We start from the raw sequence: 15,344 nt of genomic DNA, 5'->3' as shown, positions 1-15,344 counted from the left end.
TAAAACTATTCAAATAGGTAATTAGTTGGATACTATAATTTGGCAAATTAATCCAATCTTTAATATTATAAATTAATTGATCTCTTTTAGAGTTATTGGTGATTAACTTTTATAATAAAAAATAACAGTTTACTATATGTAAAAAGCCCAAAAAAAGTGGTATTCAAATCTTTATTCCTTTCTCTACAATAATCCTATTTTTGGTCTTTCTTTTCGGTTACTTTGTTACAACCATTTCGGTAAAGGTATTTATTACATATCCTTTTTCAATGTTTAGTGTTGGAATCAATTAATATTAAGTGCATATAAAAATTAGTCATCAAATTAATTATTATATATTTATATATAATAATAATATTTGAAAAATAAAACAAATTTATGTTGTTTTAATTTATTATCAATGCGTGTTTTGTATTTTCGAATTGTTTAATAACAAAAAAATTTAGTCAAAAATAATTAGAATTTACTTTATTTAGTATTCATTAATTCTAACAACAATTAATAAATATTAAATATGATAAATTTTAACTATTTTTTTGTCTTCTTAATATTATCGTTTGTATTTTAACATGTATTTTATATGAATAGCTAATTTAGTAGTTAGTCTTTTATGTCCATATAACTTGGATGATTAATTAATGAATTTATTTAAACAAAAACCTAAAAAATTTAAAAGATGAATTTAAGGCAGGAATTGAGAATTGATAACAATAATTATGATTGTTGTTGTTTTTATTAGAGGTCACATGGTTTTTGTGCTCTCCTAGTGGAACGGCTAAGAAACCCAATACTAAGTTTTTCTATATAAATCAAAATGATACTTCTCCTTTCTATGCTAAATTCCAAATTCCAGAGAGGGGCATAGAATCATGACTACTTCTTTGTTCTCCATTTTCTGCTCTTTCTAAAGGGTAATTTTTGTCTTAATATTATTATTATTATTTGTTTTTGCTTTTGATTTTTGTATGAGTTCCCATTTAATTTTCTTTAATTTGCTATTCAATTTGTGTCTGTGTGTTTGATCTAATTAGAGCTAAATTCAAAATTAATAATAACATGGATCTTTGTTGTGAGGAATTGATTATTCTGGTTCTGTGAATCTTGTGTGAGATGTTGAAATTCTAACTTTAATTTGCAACCATCTTAATTATGTGTGTCTTGTGTATTTTCTGTTATATGAAATATTTAAGAAACACAATCTTAAAATATAACAGTTTTTAAAATTATTTTAAGACATGTCAATTTTATTTCAGTCATTAGTAGTTGATCATAAGTATTGTTGTTTACTTACATTGTGTTGTTTTAGTGATATCTTTCATCAATATAATTTATTTAAGGATAAAGTATTATTTTAATTTCCAATATTTGGTTTAAATTTTAATTTGATTTCTAACATTTTAAATATTCTATTTCAACTCCAAAAAATTTTATACGAATTCAATGTTGTCCTACCATTAAATTTAACTTGAATAATTAACAGAAAAAACGTCTACATTAATGATCATTGGTGAGTCGATTTTACTTATATACTAAAATCGAACGTTATATTGGTTTTTAAATATGTTAATTTTTAATGTCAAATTTAATTGTGAGACAATATTAATTAAACCCATTTAAAATTTTTTGGAATTGAAATAAAGCATTTAAAACGTTAAAGACCAAATTAAAATTTAGCCCAAATATTAAAATCAAAATAATAATTTACCCTTTATTTAAATAATATGTTCTACTTTAGATTTTATACCATATTTTACCGAGGTCTTAGATTGACCCAATAATGATGACAAGATTATCACAGGCCCCAAAAAATTAGCCCCATAATCTAATATCAAGCTTGGTTAATCCTGAAATATGCAAAACATTGATCATGACTAAGAAAACTAAAAAGGGAAATTGTTGACCCCTACCACCAAAAGAAAAAAAAAATGTTTTATATTAAATTTATGTGATTTGCTTCCTTTAATTTAATGGTGTCTGAAAATGATGAAATTCATGTCAATTATATATTTTTGATAATTTGTATTGATCTATAATTGACTCCTTCTGCTTAACAATTTTAGCGAAATCCTTTTTATTAATTAGCTATATTTCTATTGAAAACATATATATTTTTCAAATATAATTCAATTAGGATGATTACTACATTATTTTAATTTATGATATGTAGTTAAGAAATTGTGGTATATCTCAATAACTAAAATTAATTTTTAAAATTAAAAAAATCTTAAAATATTAATTAGATAAAAAAAAATATAGATGTTTGTATATATAAAAAAATAAAGTGCCGTAGTACAAACTCATTTAATTAATTATAAATTACAAATATGTCTTTTGAATTTTAAAGATTTTTTAACATAATAGTTAGGATTTCAATTTAAATCTTAAAATTTTTTGATATTATTAATTTGAATGGGTTGATTGATTTTATAAATTTTTTATTAGATGGGACAATTTTATAATTTAAATCTTATTAAATTTTATATTTTACATATTTAATTTTTTCTTTTAATTTTACCTAAAATCTTAATTTTTTTTCTACTTTATTTTACAGAAATGTGGTGAAGATGAGGAGGTGCTTAAAAGGAATAAAGCATATGTTAGCTACTTTGGTGATGAAGTGTTTTGAAGCAGATGATGGGTCCACAAGACCAACTAGTAGAGGCTTAAAAAACCCTCAATTTCTTGCCAAACAAACAATTTGTATGTTCTTATTATTGCCTTTAATTTTGCTTCTTACTTAATAATAAAGTGTTTAATTAACTTGTTAGAGTTTGAATGCAGTTAGTGTAAATGAGATTGAAGCTCTCTATGAACTGTTCAAGAAAATTAGTTCTATGCTCATTGATGATGGACTCATCAATAAGGTATATACTAATCCCATCTCTCATGATATATAATTATATATTATATATGAATCTTTAATAATGGCATGCTAGCTTTAATTTATTTTATTTCTCTCTAATCTAATAATACTATAATTGGTTGTGAACTGTAATTTAATTTTTCTTTTAATAATCAACAAGTCTGAGTCTGAAAAAACTGGATCGAATTGACAAGTTCGACCGAGTTAATAAAAAATCGGTTATTAAATAATTAGTTCGATTCAAAATAAAACTTGATAATAAGTAAATTAGTTGAAAATCGAAAAATTAGTTAAAAAGATCGATAAACTAATTGAGGTGATCTGGTTTTTTAGTAGTTAATCGATTTAAAATAATAAATATTAAAAAATATTTTTAAAAAATATATTTCTTATATAAGTATATTATTTTTATTATATCTAATTCAATTTCGATTAAATTTTGTTTGAATCTTTAAACTTTTTTACTTCTGGCTCTATTAGTTTGATGGTGTATTCAACAACTTTGAGGAACTTAGTATCAAACACCCTGGTTTATTATTATAATTAATCATTTTAATTTTTTGCTTGTTTGCGGTGCGGTTTGGATTGATTATGAGTAAAAAACTAATTCAATACGAACACTAATTTTGTTTGTGGTGCGATTTGGATTGGATGACTTTTTAAAAAAAAAATCTGATCCGATCCGATCAAATTTTAAGCGGTTTGGATTGGATTGGATTTGCGGTTTTGTAAATTAAAAAAATTAAATACATATAACAAGTCTTAACATCAAATTTTAAATAATCAACAATATCTTTAAAAGCCAACGATAATATAACAATAGAAATAAAATTATAGGTTAGTTAAAATAAATAAATAAATAATATTTTGAACATAAAATATTTATTAAATAATAATAATATTGAATAATATAAAAATGTATAACAAATTAAACATGTTATAAGTATAATTGTAAATATAATAATAAAATAAAAATATTATAGTACATTGTGCGGTTTGGATTGGATTGGATCGGTTATAAAAAGTAGATCCGAAATCCGATCCGATCTAGTGGTTTGTAAAAAATAGAATCCAATCAAATCCGAATTAGTACGGTTTTAATTGGTTTTCAATTTGAATTAGATTGGATAAACGGTTTAATTTGAATCGGTTTAGATTTGAACACCCATACTTTAAACATTAATTACTATATTGCAGGAAGAATTTCAGTTGGCCTTATTCAAGACAGGCAAGAAGGAAAGTTTATTTGTAGATAGGGTAAGTAAGAAAAGCTCTTCTAATTTCAATGTAAATTGTTGCAATAATAATGTATGTATATTCATGAATTTGTTGTAGGTGTTTGACTTGTTTGACTCTAAGCATAGTGGAAGTCTTGATTTCAATGAGTTTGCAATTGCTCTCTCTGTCTTTCATCCCAATGCACCAATTGAAGACAAGATCGATTGTAAGACTCACCAAATTAATTAACATACTTTTAATATTGTTATTAATTGGAATATTTTTATCAAATAATTATAGATTTATTAAATAAAATTAATATATAATGTATAAGAGTTTAAATTTGTGTACTTAAATATTTTATAATGAGTTTCCTTTTTTGCTTGCAGTTTCATTCAGATTGTATGATCTTAAACAGCAAGGATATATAGGGAGAGAAGAGGTACCTAATAACATTTTTCTTTTTATGATTACAATCAACATTTGGATTTTTCACATTTACCCTAAACCCTACAACTACTAATAATAATTAATCTATGTTATATATAGATTGATTTATCTATTAAAGTAGATAATATAAGCAAATTTAGGGAAACAATAACTAATAATCTATCAACGTTGGATGTGTAATTTTAAAATTTTTGGAAGTTGGTTGATTATTTTTATTGTTTCCTAACAAGATTGATCAGACATAAATGAAACTCAAATAATAAGCATTATGTTTTTTTTTTTTTTTTCTTATTATGTGTAGTTAAAGCAAATGGTGGTGGCAACTCTAGCTGAATCTGACATGCATCTTTCAAATGATGTGGTGGAAAGCATCATTGACAAGGTCATTCATTCTTCGTTTACACAGTCGTCTAATTATATTCATTTTTTCGGATTATGATTTACACAGTTAATATAAAAAATAATTATTTTTATTAATGTAATGGTATATAGTGACAGAACTTGAAACAAAATTTTAAAAAGATCATATTTAACATAAAAATTTAATAATAATATTTATATTAAAATAAAATTTATAAATGTAATTATTCTTTAAGTTTATTACTAATAAGATAATAAATAAATATTTTTACAGATAAAAAATATAAAATAGTTTATAATGGTACTCTTCGAGTTTTTAGTGACTTAAATAGAGAATGTTGCTTGTTGAATAGAGAATTGTGAATAGAAAAGCAAAGCAAGGTATTTTTTTGAAACAGGTGCTTTAAATTATAGTAAAGTATTTGAGTCAACTGAACGATTATTTATTTTTTGAAAAACTACTACTAATTTTTTATAAAAAGTTTGGGGGAGCCATGACCCCTCATTATCTCAGCTAAGCTTCGCCACTGATGGTACGTAATTAGATATATGTATAAAATTATTTTACATTGACAGTGTATTAAAATTAAATTATCGTATTAATACCTTACATATTAATATGTAATATGTATTATTGAAATGTTTTATAATTATTAAGACTTTATTATTCAGACATTTAAAGAAGCTGATACCAAAAACGATGGGAAGATTGATAAGGAAGAGTGGAGAACGTTTGTGTTTGGCCATCCTTCTCTTCTGAGAAACATGAACCTTCAATATCTCAAGTAAGTAGTTATATACTTATATGATATATGTTACCTGCTTTTAATTTCTTCTATGACTTGTATATTTTATTCTTCTAAGTCCTAACACACATTTTCAATTTTGGTATATATGCAGAGATATCACCATCACATTTCCAGGCTTTGTGTTTCACTCACAAGTTGATGATGATGATTGATTGACCCATCGTTGTATTTATAATCTTTTTTGTTCTTTATTGACAATCAATATTATATATAAAATAATGTTTTTCTTCTTGTATATTGAACAAGCTAGCTATATAATTAATTAGTCATGTTAATTTGTTATTCCTTTTTTATGTGTGCTGATGCATTTGAGAAAAAATATTTGGGAGAAAATAAAAGAGAAACTTTTGGGGTTATCAATTTTTAGTATTAATAAGTATAAATATTCATGGTTCTGAAAATTGGATCATTCAGTTAGACCGGTCTAATTGTGAATCACAAAGTAATATGGTACGATTTACTGTTTAAAACTGGTAATTCTAAAACTGTTTGCAAACTGTTAAATTGGTCAAAAATTGATTGGTCAAATCGAATCAATATCTGACTGGTTTGTTCTGTTATTAGCTCGTTCTTGCTTATTCTGATTGATTAACTCTGTTACTAATTTACTGATTGATGATAAACTGATATGACAAATTGTTACTGGCTTGTTTTTGCTTTTTTTTTTTTTTCTGTTGTTAAATTTTGTTAAAGCTTTTTTATGATAAATTTTGTGTTCATTGTCTAGAAAAATATTTGTAATTTAACCACAAAAGTTAACAAACTGTGTATTGAAATGAACTCGCATGACATTTTAGTAAGTATGTTTTATTGGTTTTGCTCTCAGAAACCAAGTAATTATCATTTTTATCTGTGTTAATACCATTGAATATAGGAAAAACACTGAAATGATATGTGATTAATCACTATTATGTCAACTTGAAAGTAATTGTGTGTAAAGTTTAAATGTTGTTAATTTCACTTTATGCTTAATACCAATAAGCCTCACTTTTTGACTTAAAATTTAACTATTTGACACTATGCAATTTGATTTATTGGTTAATAAATCACCTTCTAGAACTTTTGGGATTTCATACTTCAAAACTGAACTTGATTAGTCAAATAAAGTGGTAACAAACACGCCAAGACATGAATATATGTATTTTTGATAGTATATTTTGCCATAAGTTGGTGCTTAATATTCTTATTGATTTTTGAGTGTTTTGTTTTTTGTTTTAAGGCTGTGTTTTGTGCTCAATTTTCATTTTGTAGGAAATAGTTTGAGGTATATAAGAATTAAAAAAGACTATCCTGACGATACTACTCTATTGATTTTGGTTCCCTACAAGCTTGAACATAGAATTGGAAAGAGAAACTTTTTATTATTTTATTATTGGTCTATTTTTGGCATTGCATATTATTGTAGTTTGTTTGTTTATCTGTTGAACTTTTATAGAACCAATTGTTTATGATCCCCTTTTGAAGTAAAAGAAAATTGCAATGCTCACTGCTAGTGCTTATTTTTCGTTTTTTTTATGTTGGGTTCAGAAATCATATTGTGTTTTGTGTTTTTATTGAACGATTAATTGATTACTGATTAGCTTTGGCTGATATGCCGTTTTGTGTTTTGTTCTTTTTTTTGCATAGTGATGTGCTGTTGGAATATTATGCTGTGCTGTATTTATGCTTTGGGCTTCATTGTGTTTAGTTTGTGATTGTATTGAAGATTTCAATAGTAATATAATGGATGTTTCCTTTTGTTACTTAACTTTTAAGATTGTCCTTTAATAAGATCGTAAGACTTTAGTTAATAACATTTGATGTATTGCATTAAATTTGGAAGATATTTTAAAATTTATATTATACTATAATTATGTTTTAACTTTTAAGATATTTATTTATATTTTATTTGTTATTTTATTATAAAACGGTTTTTTCAGTTGAATTATGGTTGAAGTGGTTTGATGACCGGTCTGATTTTCAGAACCTGGCAAATATTACACTATTTTTAATAAATAAATTTTACTAATTCATGTGTATAAACTTTGCAAAATGTGTGTGTAAACTGTATTGATTTATGTATGCAAAATTCTGGTAAATATAGGTACAAATTATATATTTTTTGTATGCAAATTTTCTATAAATATAAATGTAAATTATTGTTGGCCAAATACCGATAAAAAATAACGATAATATTTGCTGATAATGTAACATTCATCAATAAAAAAATATAATGTTAGTTAATCCTTTTTATTTATCCACAATAAAAAAATATAATGTTAGTTAATCCTTTTTATTTATCCTTTTTATTTGCTCCTATATCATCAATTAGGTTTAAGAGGAACCACGTCCATGAATCTTTTGTCTCAGCCTCCACGACCGCATATGCTATAGGTAGCATCTGGTCATTCGGATCCCACCCCATAACAACCAATAGCCATCCTCCATATGGTGTCTTCAAAAAGCAACCATCAAGCCCTATCATAGGCCTACACTTCATAAAACTCTCCTTGCAAGCCTTTAAGCAAATATAAATCCTATGAAATCGTGGACTTAGGTCGACTGATGTATCGGGTTGCTCAGTTTGGGCTCCTAAAAGTTCCATTGATGTCAACCAGTGCAATCTGCTTGGTCCGAAATGCCTTTGCTCTTGAAATCTGCACATTCCACTTCCTAAGAGTCCTACTTTGTATGTTGCCCAGCTTCAACTTTGGATTCTCTTCTACTTTTCTCCTGAAGACCTTCGCCAGCCACTTCGACTTCATCACTTTTATGTGAAATACAGTGTTACAAGAATGATGATCATTAATTGTTCTTAGCTGCCAACTATCTTCATTGGCCATCTTTACCGCATATGCAAACCATTCACAACCATCTCCACACTTAGCCCTCACCCGGACATTGTCCACCACTGAAAATTTTATGTTTCTCCCAGTATGAACAGCATATGATGTCACAGCTTCCTTGAACTCTTGTTGCATAAAGAGTTCCAGCCTCCCACTTATACTTACTCATATCCTTCAACTCCTTGTGAACGGGAAATTTCTTCTTGCTGGCTTCATCATCCTCACTCGATACCTCCTCTAATTCATCACTGTTCAATCCTTCATTATCGCTTAAACGAGAGCTCTTTCTCTTCCTAGCAGCCACCTTTTGAGTTTTCTTTAACTTCTCGACAGCACTCTTAATTTTCTTAGACTTTCTTATATCTTGGTGCATCTCCCCAAGAGTTATATCAACATCAAATAGCCCATCATCACCACAATAATCATCTTCACTATCACTAAAATGCAGATCAGAATCAGCCTCATAATCTGGGTCATCAGTGTCATCCTCTTCTTCACTATTGTCCCCATCACCAACATTCTGTAGCACTTCTTCAGCAAATAAATGGGCATCAACTAATCCCTGCATTTGGGCCTCCATATCCACCCCTCCACCTTGGGCTTCTGCTTGAATATTTTGGGCCTGTCTAATATCACTTGGCCCACTATCAGCATCCACACACTCCTCCTCAACAACTTTGCTGCCACCCGCAACATCTAAATAACCAATGTCGTAACAAAAATCATCAGAGATTGAGGCCTTATGCACCACATACAAATCAACTACCTTTTTTTCAACTCCTATATTTGCCATTTCCATTGCTTCTTCATCACCTTTCAACAACTTCAACCCTTCTAATCCTAATTCAGTATCTTTATACCACAGTACCCCAATGTTCTCAGCAATGTACCCAAGTTTTTCAACCACATCATAAGCCTCTATAACACTCCATCTATCTCTGTCACACCAATCAACCGTTGTCACCTCACCATCGATATACTCAGTTTTACCCTTATCACTACAAAACCTACCCCTGTGATGAACTCTAACACTGAAATCATCCATCCTGCCGTTATAAAAAGATGTTCAGACCAAAGAACAGAGTAACTAATCATTAAAAAATATAGACCACCTCAAAGTTATATTTTTCACTAAAACAGAACAGAAATCCCTCAATCCCTCAATGCAATAGAACCCTAACAGCAATCAACAGTGATAAAAAAAAATCCTAAATCCTAACCATGCAGACATGCAGTAGCAAAATTGACTATAATGGCCTACCTCATCAGAAACCTTAATCAGAATGGCGCTATCCAAGTTTGAATGGTTGATGACTGAATGGTATCCCAAACTCCTCCCTCAGTCTCGACGGCGTCACAACATGCGCCGTCCTGCATGTCGCTGTGGCGGACAGTAGTTGACGGTGCGACGTCTGACCACCCACCAAGATTCCTTCTGTGACTCTGTTTCTCTGGCGATGTTCCTTACTGGCAAAGGGAAGACAAACAGGTTATGTTTGAAAAAGGATGCCAATTGGTTTACTTGGGTTACTCAGCCATGGGTATTTTGGGGGTTTCACATTTCTTGCCACATCACACACTATACTTTGCCATATCACTAACGTCCGTGAGTAATTTAAACGGCGTCAACTTAAAGGATAAAATTGATGCAAATCGAAAACTTTTGGGATAAAATTGAAACAAATTGAAACTTAGGGGTAATTTTGAAACTTTTAGTAAACTTCAGGGACAAAAAGTATTACCCTTAATTTTTTTTATTTTATCAATAGAAATAGTAATATAAAATATTTTTAGTAAATTATTAAACACCGCCCCCCCTAAACAGTTAGTCTAGCTCCGCCCCTGACTGGGATGCAAATAAGCTAAGGACTTAGTTACCAGAGGAGTTAATGGGAAAAATCATCGCGATGGCACCTCCCTCACCATGGAAAGATGATGACCAATTGGCTTAGAACCTCTCAAGTGATGGAACCTTCAACCTCAGATCAGCCTATAACTCCTTGGACCGTAATCCTTCAATGCCGGTCTAGGTCTTTAAGAAGGTTTGGAAGTGGAATGGTCCTGAAAGGATCCGGTACCTTCTCTGGTTAGTAACTAACGAGGCTATTCTTACTAATGCTACAAGAGCCAGAAGACACATGACAAACATTGCTAACTGTCCGAGATGTAATGCTGAGGAGGAAACTACTATTCACGTCCTTCGGGACTGCCAATTTGCTAGAAATTTATGGTCTTCCCTAGTTCTTCAAAATTGTTTGGGTGAGTTTTTCACCACAGATTTGCGGGAGTGGATTTTGCTTAATCTGATTCAAAGAGGTAACTGGCCATGCACTTTTGGAATGGGAATATCAGCCCTATGGTATGATAGAAATAAGCTGGTTTTCCAATGAAAAATCTCTGCTCCAGGTGTGGTTGCTATTTCTATTCGCAAACGGACAACTGAAGTATTAAATTGCTTGAAAAGAATCTTATCAAGGAGCAGCCCAATAGGTCAGATCACTTCATCCGGTGGATACCACCACCAGAGAGTATTATAAAAATCAATGTTGATGGCTCGTTTTACTCGCACAATAATAACGCCGCTTGTGGTGGGTTTTTAGAGACTAGTGGGGTAGATTCTTAAAAGGCTTTTCATGCAACCTTGGCAGCTGCTCCATAATGCTTGCAGAATTATGGGCCGTCATCAAAGGCCTTCAAATAGCAATGGCAAATGATATTCATCATGTCATCATCAAATTAGACTCTAAGATGGCTCTTAATTTTGTCAGAAACGGATGTCTTGATTCTCATCCTTGCACGACTTTGATCAAAGATATCAATATCCTTGCAGGACGAATCCCCTCTATTAAAAGTGGAATCACATTTTTAGAGAAGCAAACACTGTTGCTGATTGCCTAGCCAAGAAGGGCTAAGAGCTCCCCAACGAACTGCATATTTTTTATGCACCACCACCTGATTCTATTCACTTTCTATTTTCTGATTTTCATGGTTGCCTTTGGCTAAAAGGTACCATTTGAGTGTTTCTTCTGTTGTTGGGTCCTTGACCCTCCTTTTACACAAGAAAAAAAAAAAAAAGAATAACTACATGCATTTTAGTTAAGGTATGAAAAATAGTTCATAGCTAATTGTTTTCCCTTGTATTCATTGACCCACAAAAAAAGTTACTAAAGTAGAGCAAAGTTATTTTTTCTGCAATACTAAATAGTGCCAAAAAAAGGTATTAAATTTATAAAAAATAAAGCTAAAAATATATCAATAATAACTAAGTGAGACTGTTGACCCAAAAAAAGGTCAGAATAATGTCGACATACGAATATTTATGAAAACCTATTATTCCCACCATTACCAAATAATAAATTATTTACTAAAATTTAATAAAGATGGCAGATTCTAGATCAAATTTCATATAACTTCAAATGCATGTAAGATTTTTCAAATTAATTATTTTTTCAAATTAATTTAATAATTATTAAATTTTAATGTTTGGTCTGGGCACTAAGTAGGAACACGTTCTTAAAAAAAAAATTAATACATAAATTGGGCCTAACCAATTTCAAACTTTATTTAATGACTAAAATAGCCCAAACCACTAATAAATAAAATTAAGGAGCCGAAGATCTAAATACCAAAAGTACGCTTCATTCAAGAGTTGAATAAAAAGACCTCTTTTGTGCTTTGGGCCCTTTGTGGGCCTGGCACTGTCCAAAAAATAAAAAATAAAAAATAAAAAATAAAAGGACCTCTTTTGTTGAGTTCGGGAATTTTTCTCTTCGTTCTCCGGAGGCACCTTCCACGCTTTCTCTGCGGTAAGTGATTGAATGAAGCTTAACACTGACCCATTTTTCTGTTCTTCCTCAAATAAACGCTTTTCAAATAAAAATCCTTTATTTTTATGTCATTTTCTGTTGCTGAATTTTGATCATGTCAACTCTGATACTGTGAACCCTCCAATTACACCACTGCGTTCTTTGTTTTACCTGCATTGCTCTTATTTCGTTAGGTTAAGCTGAACGTTCGGTTATGTCGGAGAAAGGAGGAAAGGGTTCATCGCTGTTAAGCAAGGGTAAGTGTTGTTTCACTTTCCCTTTTTCTTTCTGCAAATTAATGTTAGGTTCTTTTTTTGTTGAGTCTTTGTATTTTCATTTATTTACTTTTGGAGTTAAATTTTTCGTTGGGAAATTGGGATTGAGTTTAACCTATGAGGATTGATTCTCCCACTGATGACTATGCTTGAGAGTGTAAATAAATTATGAAAGCAAATGGCTTCAAAACAAATGGAATGGAAAGGTAAAGGACTTGAACATGCATGAACATGTATTCCTCTTGTTTGGATGCTTAATAATTAATATGTCTGGTGATAGAATGAAAGAGAAGTTTATATCAACCGTTTCGATTTGGAGGGAAGAAAAATGGAGGTTGGAGTTGCTGTTTGCTCCCGCCTTTTAAATTGTTTCCAAATGTACTGTACTTGAGTTTACTCCTTCACTACATGCAATTCTCCATTTTCTATTCTGTTGCTTTGTGAGCAAACCAGAACCAGATATCAGTTCACGAAACATATTTTGACTATGTTTGAAGTGTTTTTGGTATTGTATTTGTTTTTATTACTGATACGAGATCATGTGTTGATACTTCGCATTTGTGTATTAATCTTGTCTTTAGTTGATGATGAAATGCCAATATGTTGTAATATAAGCACTTGAGTATCCTTTTTCTCTTGGCAGGATCCCTAAAAGGGAAAGATGACAGTGCAACAAAATCATCAAAAGGAAGGAGGGTTCAGTTTTCTAAAGAAGGTTAGAACTTAGAAGTTAGAACCATATTCTAATGTCTTGCTACTTCTCTGTGGTGACTACACTGTGCTAAAACCTCTGTGATGCAGCCGGTGCCTGAACTGAAGAAGAGTCGACTTGTTTACAATTAGTTCTTCTATGATCTTACTGATTTTTTCCCCTTTTTTTGGTATATTTTAGGCCCATTTGAATCCGGAATAACTAGTACTGGTTCGCCAGCATCTGGCGGAAAAGGTAGGAGTGCAATTGCTGAAGTTATTGCTGCCTCCATCCTTTCAGGACTTCACATTCTGGCACATTTTGATTACAATATTTAAATAGATTGCTCGTTCTTTTTGTGTCTCCTCAGTCAGTTTCTTTTTCCCTGATTGTTTTTCATTTCCAAGGTGAATTTAACAAAGGAGGAAAGGGAGACAAGGTTGCAAATGGAAAGGCTAATGCTTCAAAAAGCCCATCAGACCCTGGAATTGATCAAAGTTGGTGCTTGACTTGGTTATATCTTCTTTATGATTTATACCTGCATCTTGACTCTCATTTATGATCTATCCATTTAGTCACTGAACTAATCAAATCTGCATTACATAAACTCTGCTTTAACTAATATCTACAATACTACTCCTATTTGGTTGGCTTATGCAGAACTTCCAGAAAATATCAAATGCCTAATGGACTGTGAGGCTGCTGATATCTTGCATGGCATTCAAGAGCAGATGGTCATGTTATCTAGAGATTCAACCATCAAAATCCCTATGTGAGGACACCAAGAACACTTATTTTTTATTGACAAGAATACATCGGTTATTTATAGTTCATGATTTAGGACGAAGATCTGTTTCGAGTGATCTGAATTTCTTCTTCTTTCTATGTAGATCATTTGACAAGGGGCTGCATTATGCCAGTAGTAATAGCAAGTACTCAGATTCTGAGTCGGTTAGACGTGTACTTCAGTATCCTTTATCTTTGAAGATGCTACTTGTTTATACATCTGTGCATACTTGTTTTCGGGTCTGTTTACAGGGATAAGAAGCACTAATGCTTTGCTTTATATGACTGTTCTCTCTCTATCTACATTTTGTTCTTCTCTTGACTCAAACATTAGGCCACTTAAGGGTCAGGGCTTCTCTGATAATGAGGTATCAATCTCATTCTAGCTTCCTTTTGCCCTTATGTATTATTTAACATCTTTTTAAAGTTTTCATTCACTGCAGATATGCATGATTGCTAATATGTGCCCAGAAACTGTTGATGAAGTTTTTGCGCTTGTCCCATCGGTAAAGGTATGACATCTCATTATTACTAATGCCTTTGGTGCTGAAAGTAGTCGTCTTAAGTATATGACAAACTCATTTATCAATTGATGATTATATATTCAATAAGCAAGTGAGATCTGTCTTGGATAAGTAATTCAATTGCAAATTTTATTATATGTTCAACAATCTTTCACACATGGTGGTTTTCATTTTGATTTGAATATGAGCACCTCCCTATTGTTTCCATAGAAGATAAAAGTATGTCTATTATAGAATTCACCAACTAGTTTTATGACTATTATATCCAATAGGATGATGACATCATATAATATTTATGTGTTTCTTCAGGATAAGGGAAGCACTAGCCAAGTTCTTCAAGATTCATTGCATCAGCTTTCTAAGCTTAAACAGTTTTAAGGCCATAATGAAAAAGGCTAGCTGGTGAGCCTTTTTTTTTTCCCCTTTCATTGTTCATGCTTTTGTCTCAGTATTTTTCTGTGTTTCTGCTTTTATTATTGATGGGGCTTCCTTTTTTTCCCCTTTTATTATTGTGAAAGCAGGTTGCCACTAAAGAGAACTGAGAAGTAATCCTTCTCAAATGAAGCATTGTACCTATTACTTTTTGAGTGTACTAACTGAGACAATGTAATTTGAAACTTAATCCATGTTTGAATGCCCTAGACCATGGATCTTGTCTTGTATATGGTAACAAAGGAAAACTTGGTTACACTAAGAGGCATCAATATTATGTTAGCAAATTATGAATTTTACAAAAA

The 15,344-nt window shown here is 30.5% G+C and overlaps 2 protein-coding genes across 3 annotated transcripts; both read left to right on the top strand.

The window, feature by feature from the left end:
* The first annotated feature begins 834 nt into the window (after positions 1 to 834).
* Positions 835 to 5,985, top strand: LOC112740251 (calcineurin B-like protein 2). Its single transcript, XM_025789028.3, has 9 exons — positions 835 to 911; positions 2,552 to 2,700; positions 2,782 to 2,864; positions 4,061 to 4,120; positions 4,199 to 4,307; positions 4,471 to 4,523; positions 4,833 to 4,913; positions 5,564 to 5,676; positions 5,792 to 5,985. Exons 2-9 carry the CDS (start codon positions 2,565 to 2,567, stop codon positions 5,850 to 5,852), a joined length of 696 nt encoding a protein of 231 aa, XP_025644813.1. The 5' UTR covers positions 835 to 911; positions 2,552 to 2,564; the 3' UTR covers positions 5,853 to 5,985.
* Positions 5,986 to 12,250: 6,265 nt separating this feature from the next.
* LOC112741350 (DNA-directed RNA polymerases IV and V subunit 4) lies at positions 12,251 to 15,344 on the top strand. Of its 2 annotated transcripts, none has more exons than XM_025790285.3 (11): positions 12,251 to 12,331; positions 12,526 to 12,588; positions 13,250 to 13,321; positions 13,499 to 13,552; positions 13,705 to 13,794; positions 13,958 to 14,069; positions 14,188 to 14,265; positions 14,418 to 14,451; positions 14,527 to 14,595; positions 14,917 to 15,009; positions 15,129 to 15,344. In XM_025790285.3, exons 2-10 carry the CDS (start codon positions 12,546 to 12,548, stop codon positions 14,983 to 14,985), a joined length of 621 nt encoding a protein of 206 aa, XP_025646070.1. In that variant the 5' UTR covers positions 12,251 to 12,331; positions 12,526 to 12,545; the 3' UTR covers positions 14,986 to 15,009; positions 15,129 to 15,344. The 2 variants fall into 2 exon arrangements, with proteins under 2 accessions (XP_025646070.1, XP_025646071.1); XM_025790286.3 differs by having other exon boundaries at positions 15,126 to 15,344.

The sequence above is a fragment of the Arachis hypogaea genome, chromosome 14, assembly GCF_003086295.3.
Source record: "Arachis hypogaea cultivar Tifrunner chromosome 14, arahy.Tifrunner.gnm2.J5K5, whole genome shotgun sequence".
NCBI lineage: Eukaryota > Viridiplantae > Streptophyta > Magnoliopsida > Fabales > Fabaceae > Arachis > Arachis hypogaea.
The sequence above is the reverse complement of the archived record's forward strand: the minus strand, read 5'-3'. Positions and strand labels throughout refer to the sequence as shown.

Bases quoted from the DNA above. Each gene is read 5' to 3' on its own strand.
- LOC112740251 (XM_025789028.3), top strand. From the start codon at position 2,565: ATGAGGAGGTGCTTAAAAGGAATAAAGCATATGTTAGCTACTTTGGTG. The intron at 2,701-2,781 runs GTATGTTCTTAT...GTTTGAATGCAG, and splicing joins TCTTGCCAAACAAACAATTT to TTAGTGTAAATGAGATTGAA. The intron at 2,865-4,060 runs GTATATACTAAT...ACTATATTGCAG, and splicing joins ATGATGGACTCATCAATAAG to GAAGAATTTCAGTTGGCCTT.
- LOC112741350 (XM_025790285.3), top strand. From the start codon at position 12,546: ATGTCGGAGAAAGGAGGAAAGGGTTCATCGCTGTTAAGCAAGG. The intron at 13,322-13,498 runs GTTAGAACTTAG...GGTATATTTTAG, and splicing joins GGTTCAGTTTTCTAAAGAAG to GCCCATTTGAATCCGGAATA. The intron at 13,553-13,704 runs GTAGGAGTGCAA...TTCATTTCCAAG, and splicing joins GCCAGCATCTGGCGGAAAAG to GTGAATTTAACAAAGGAGGA.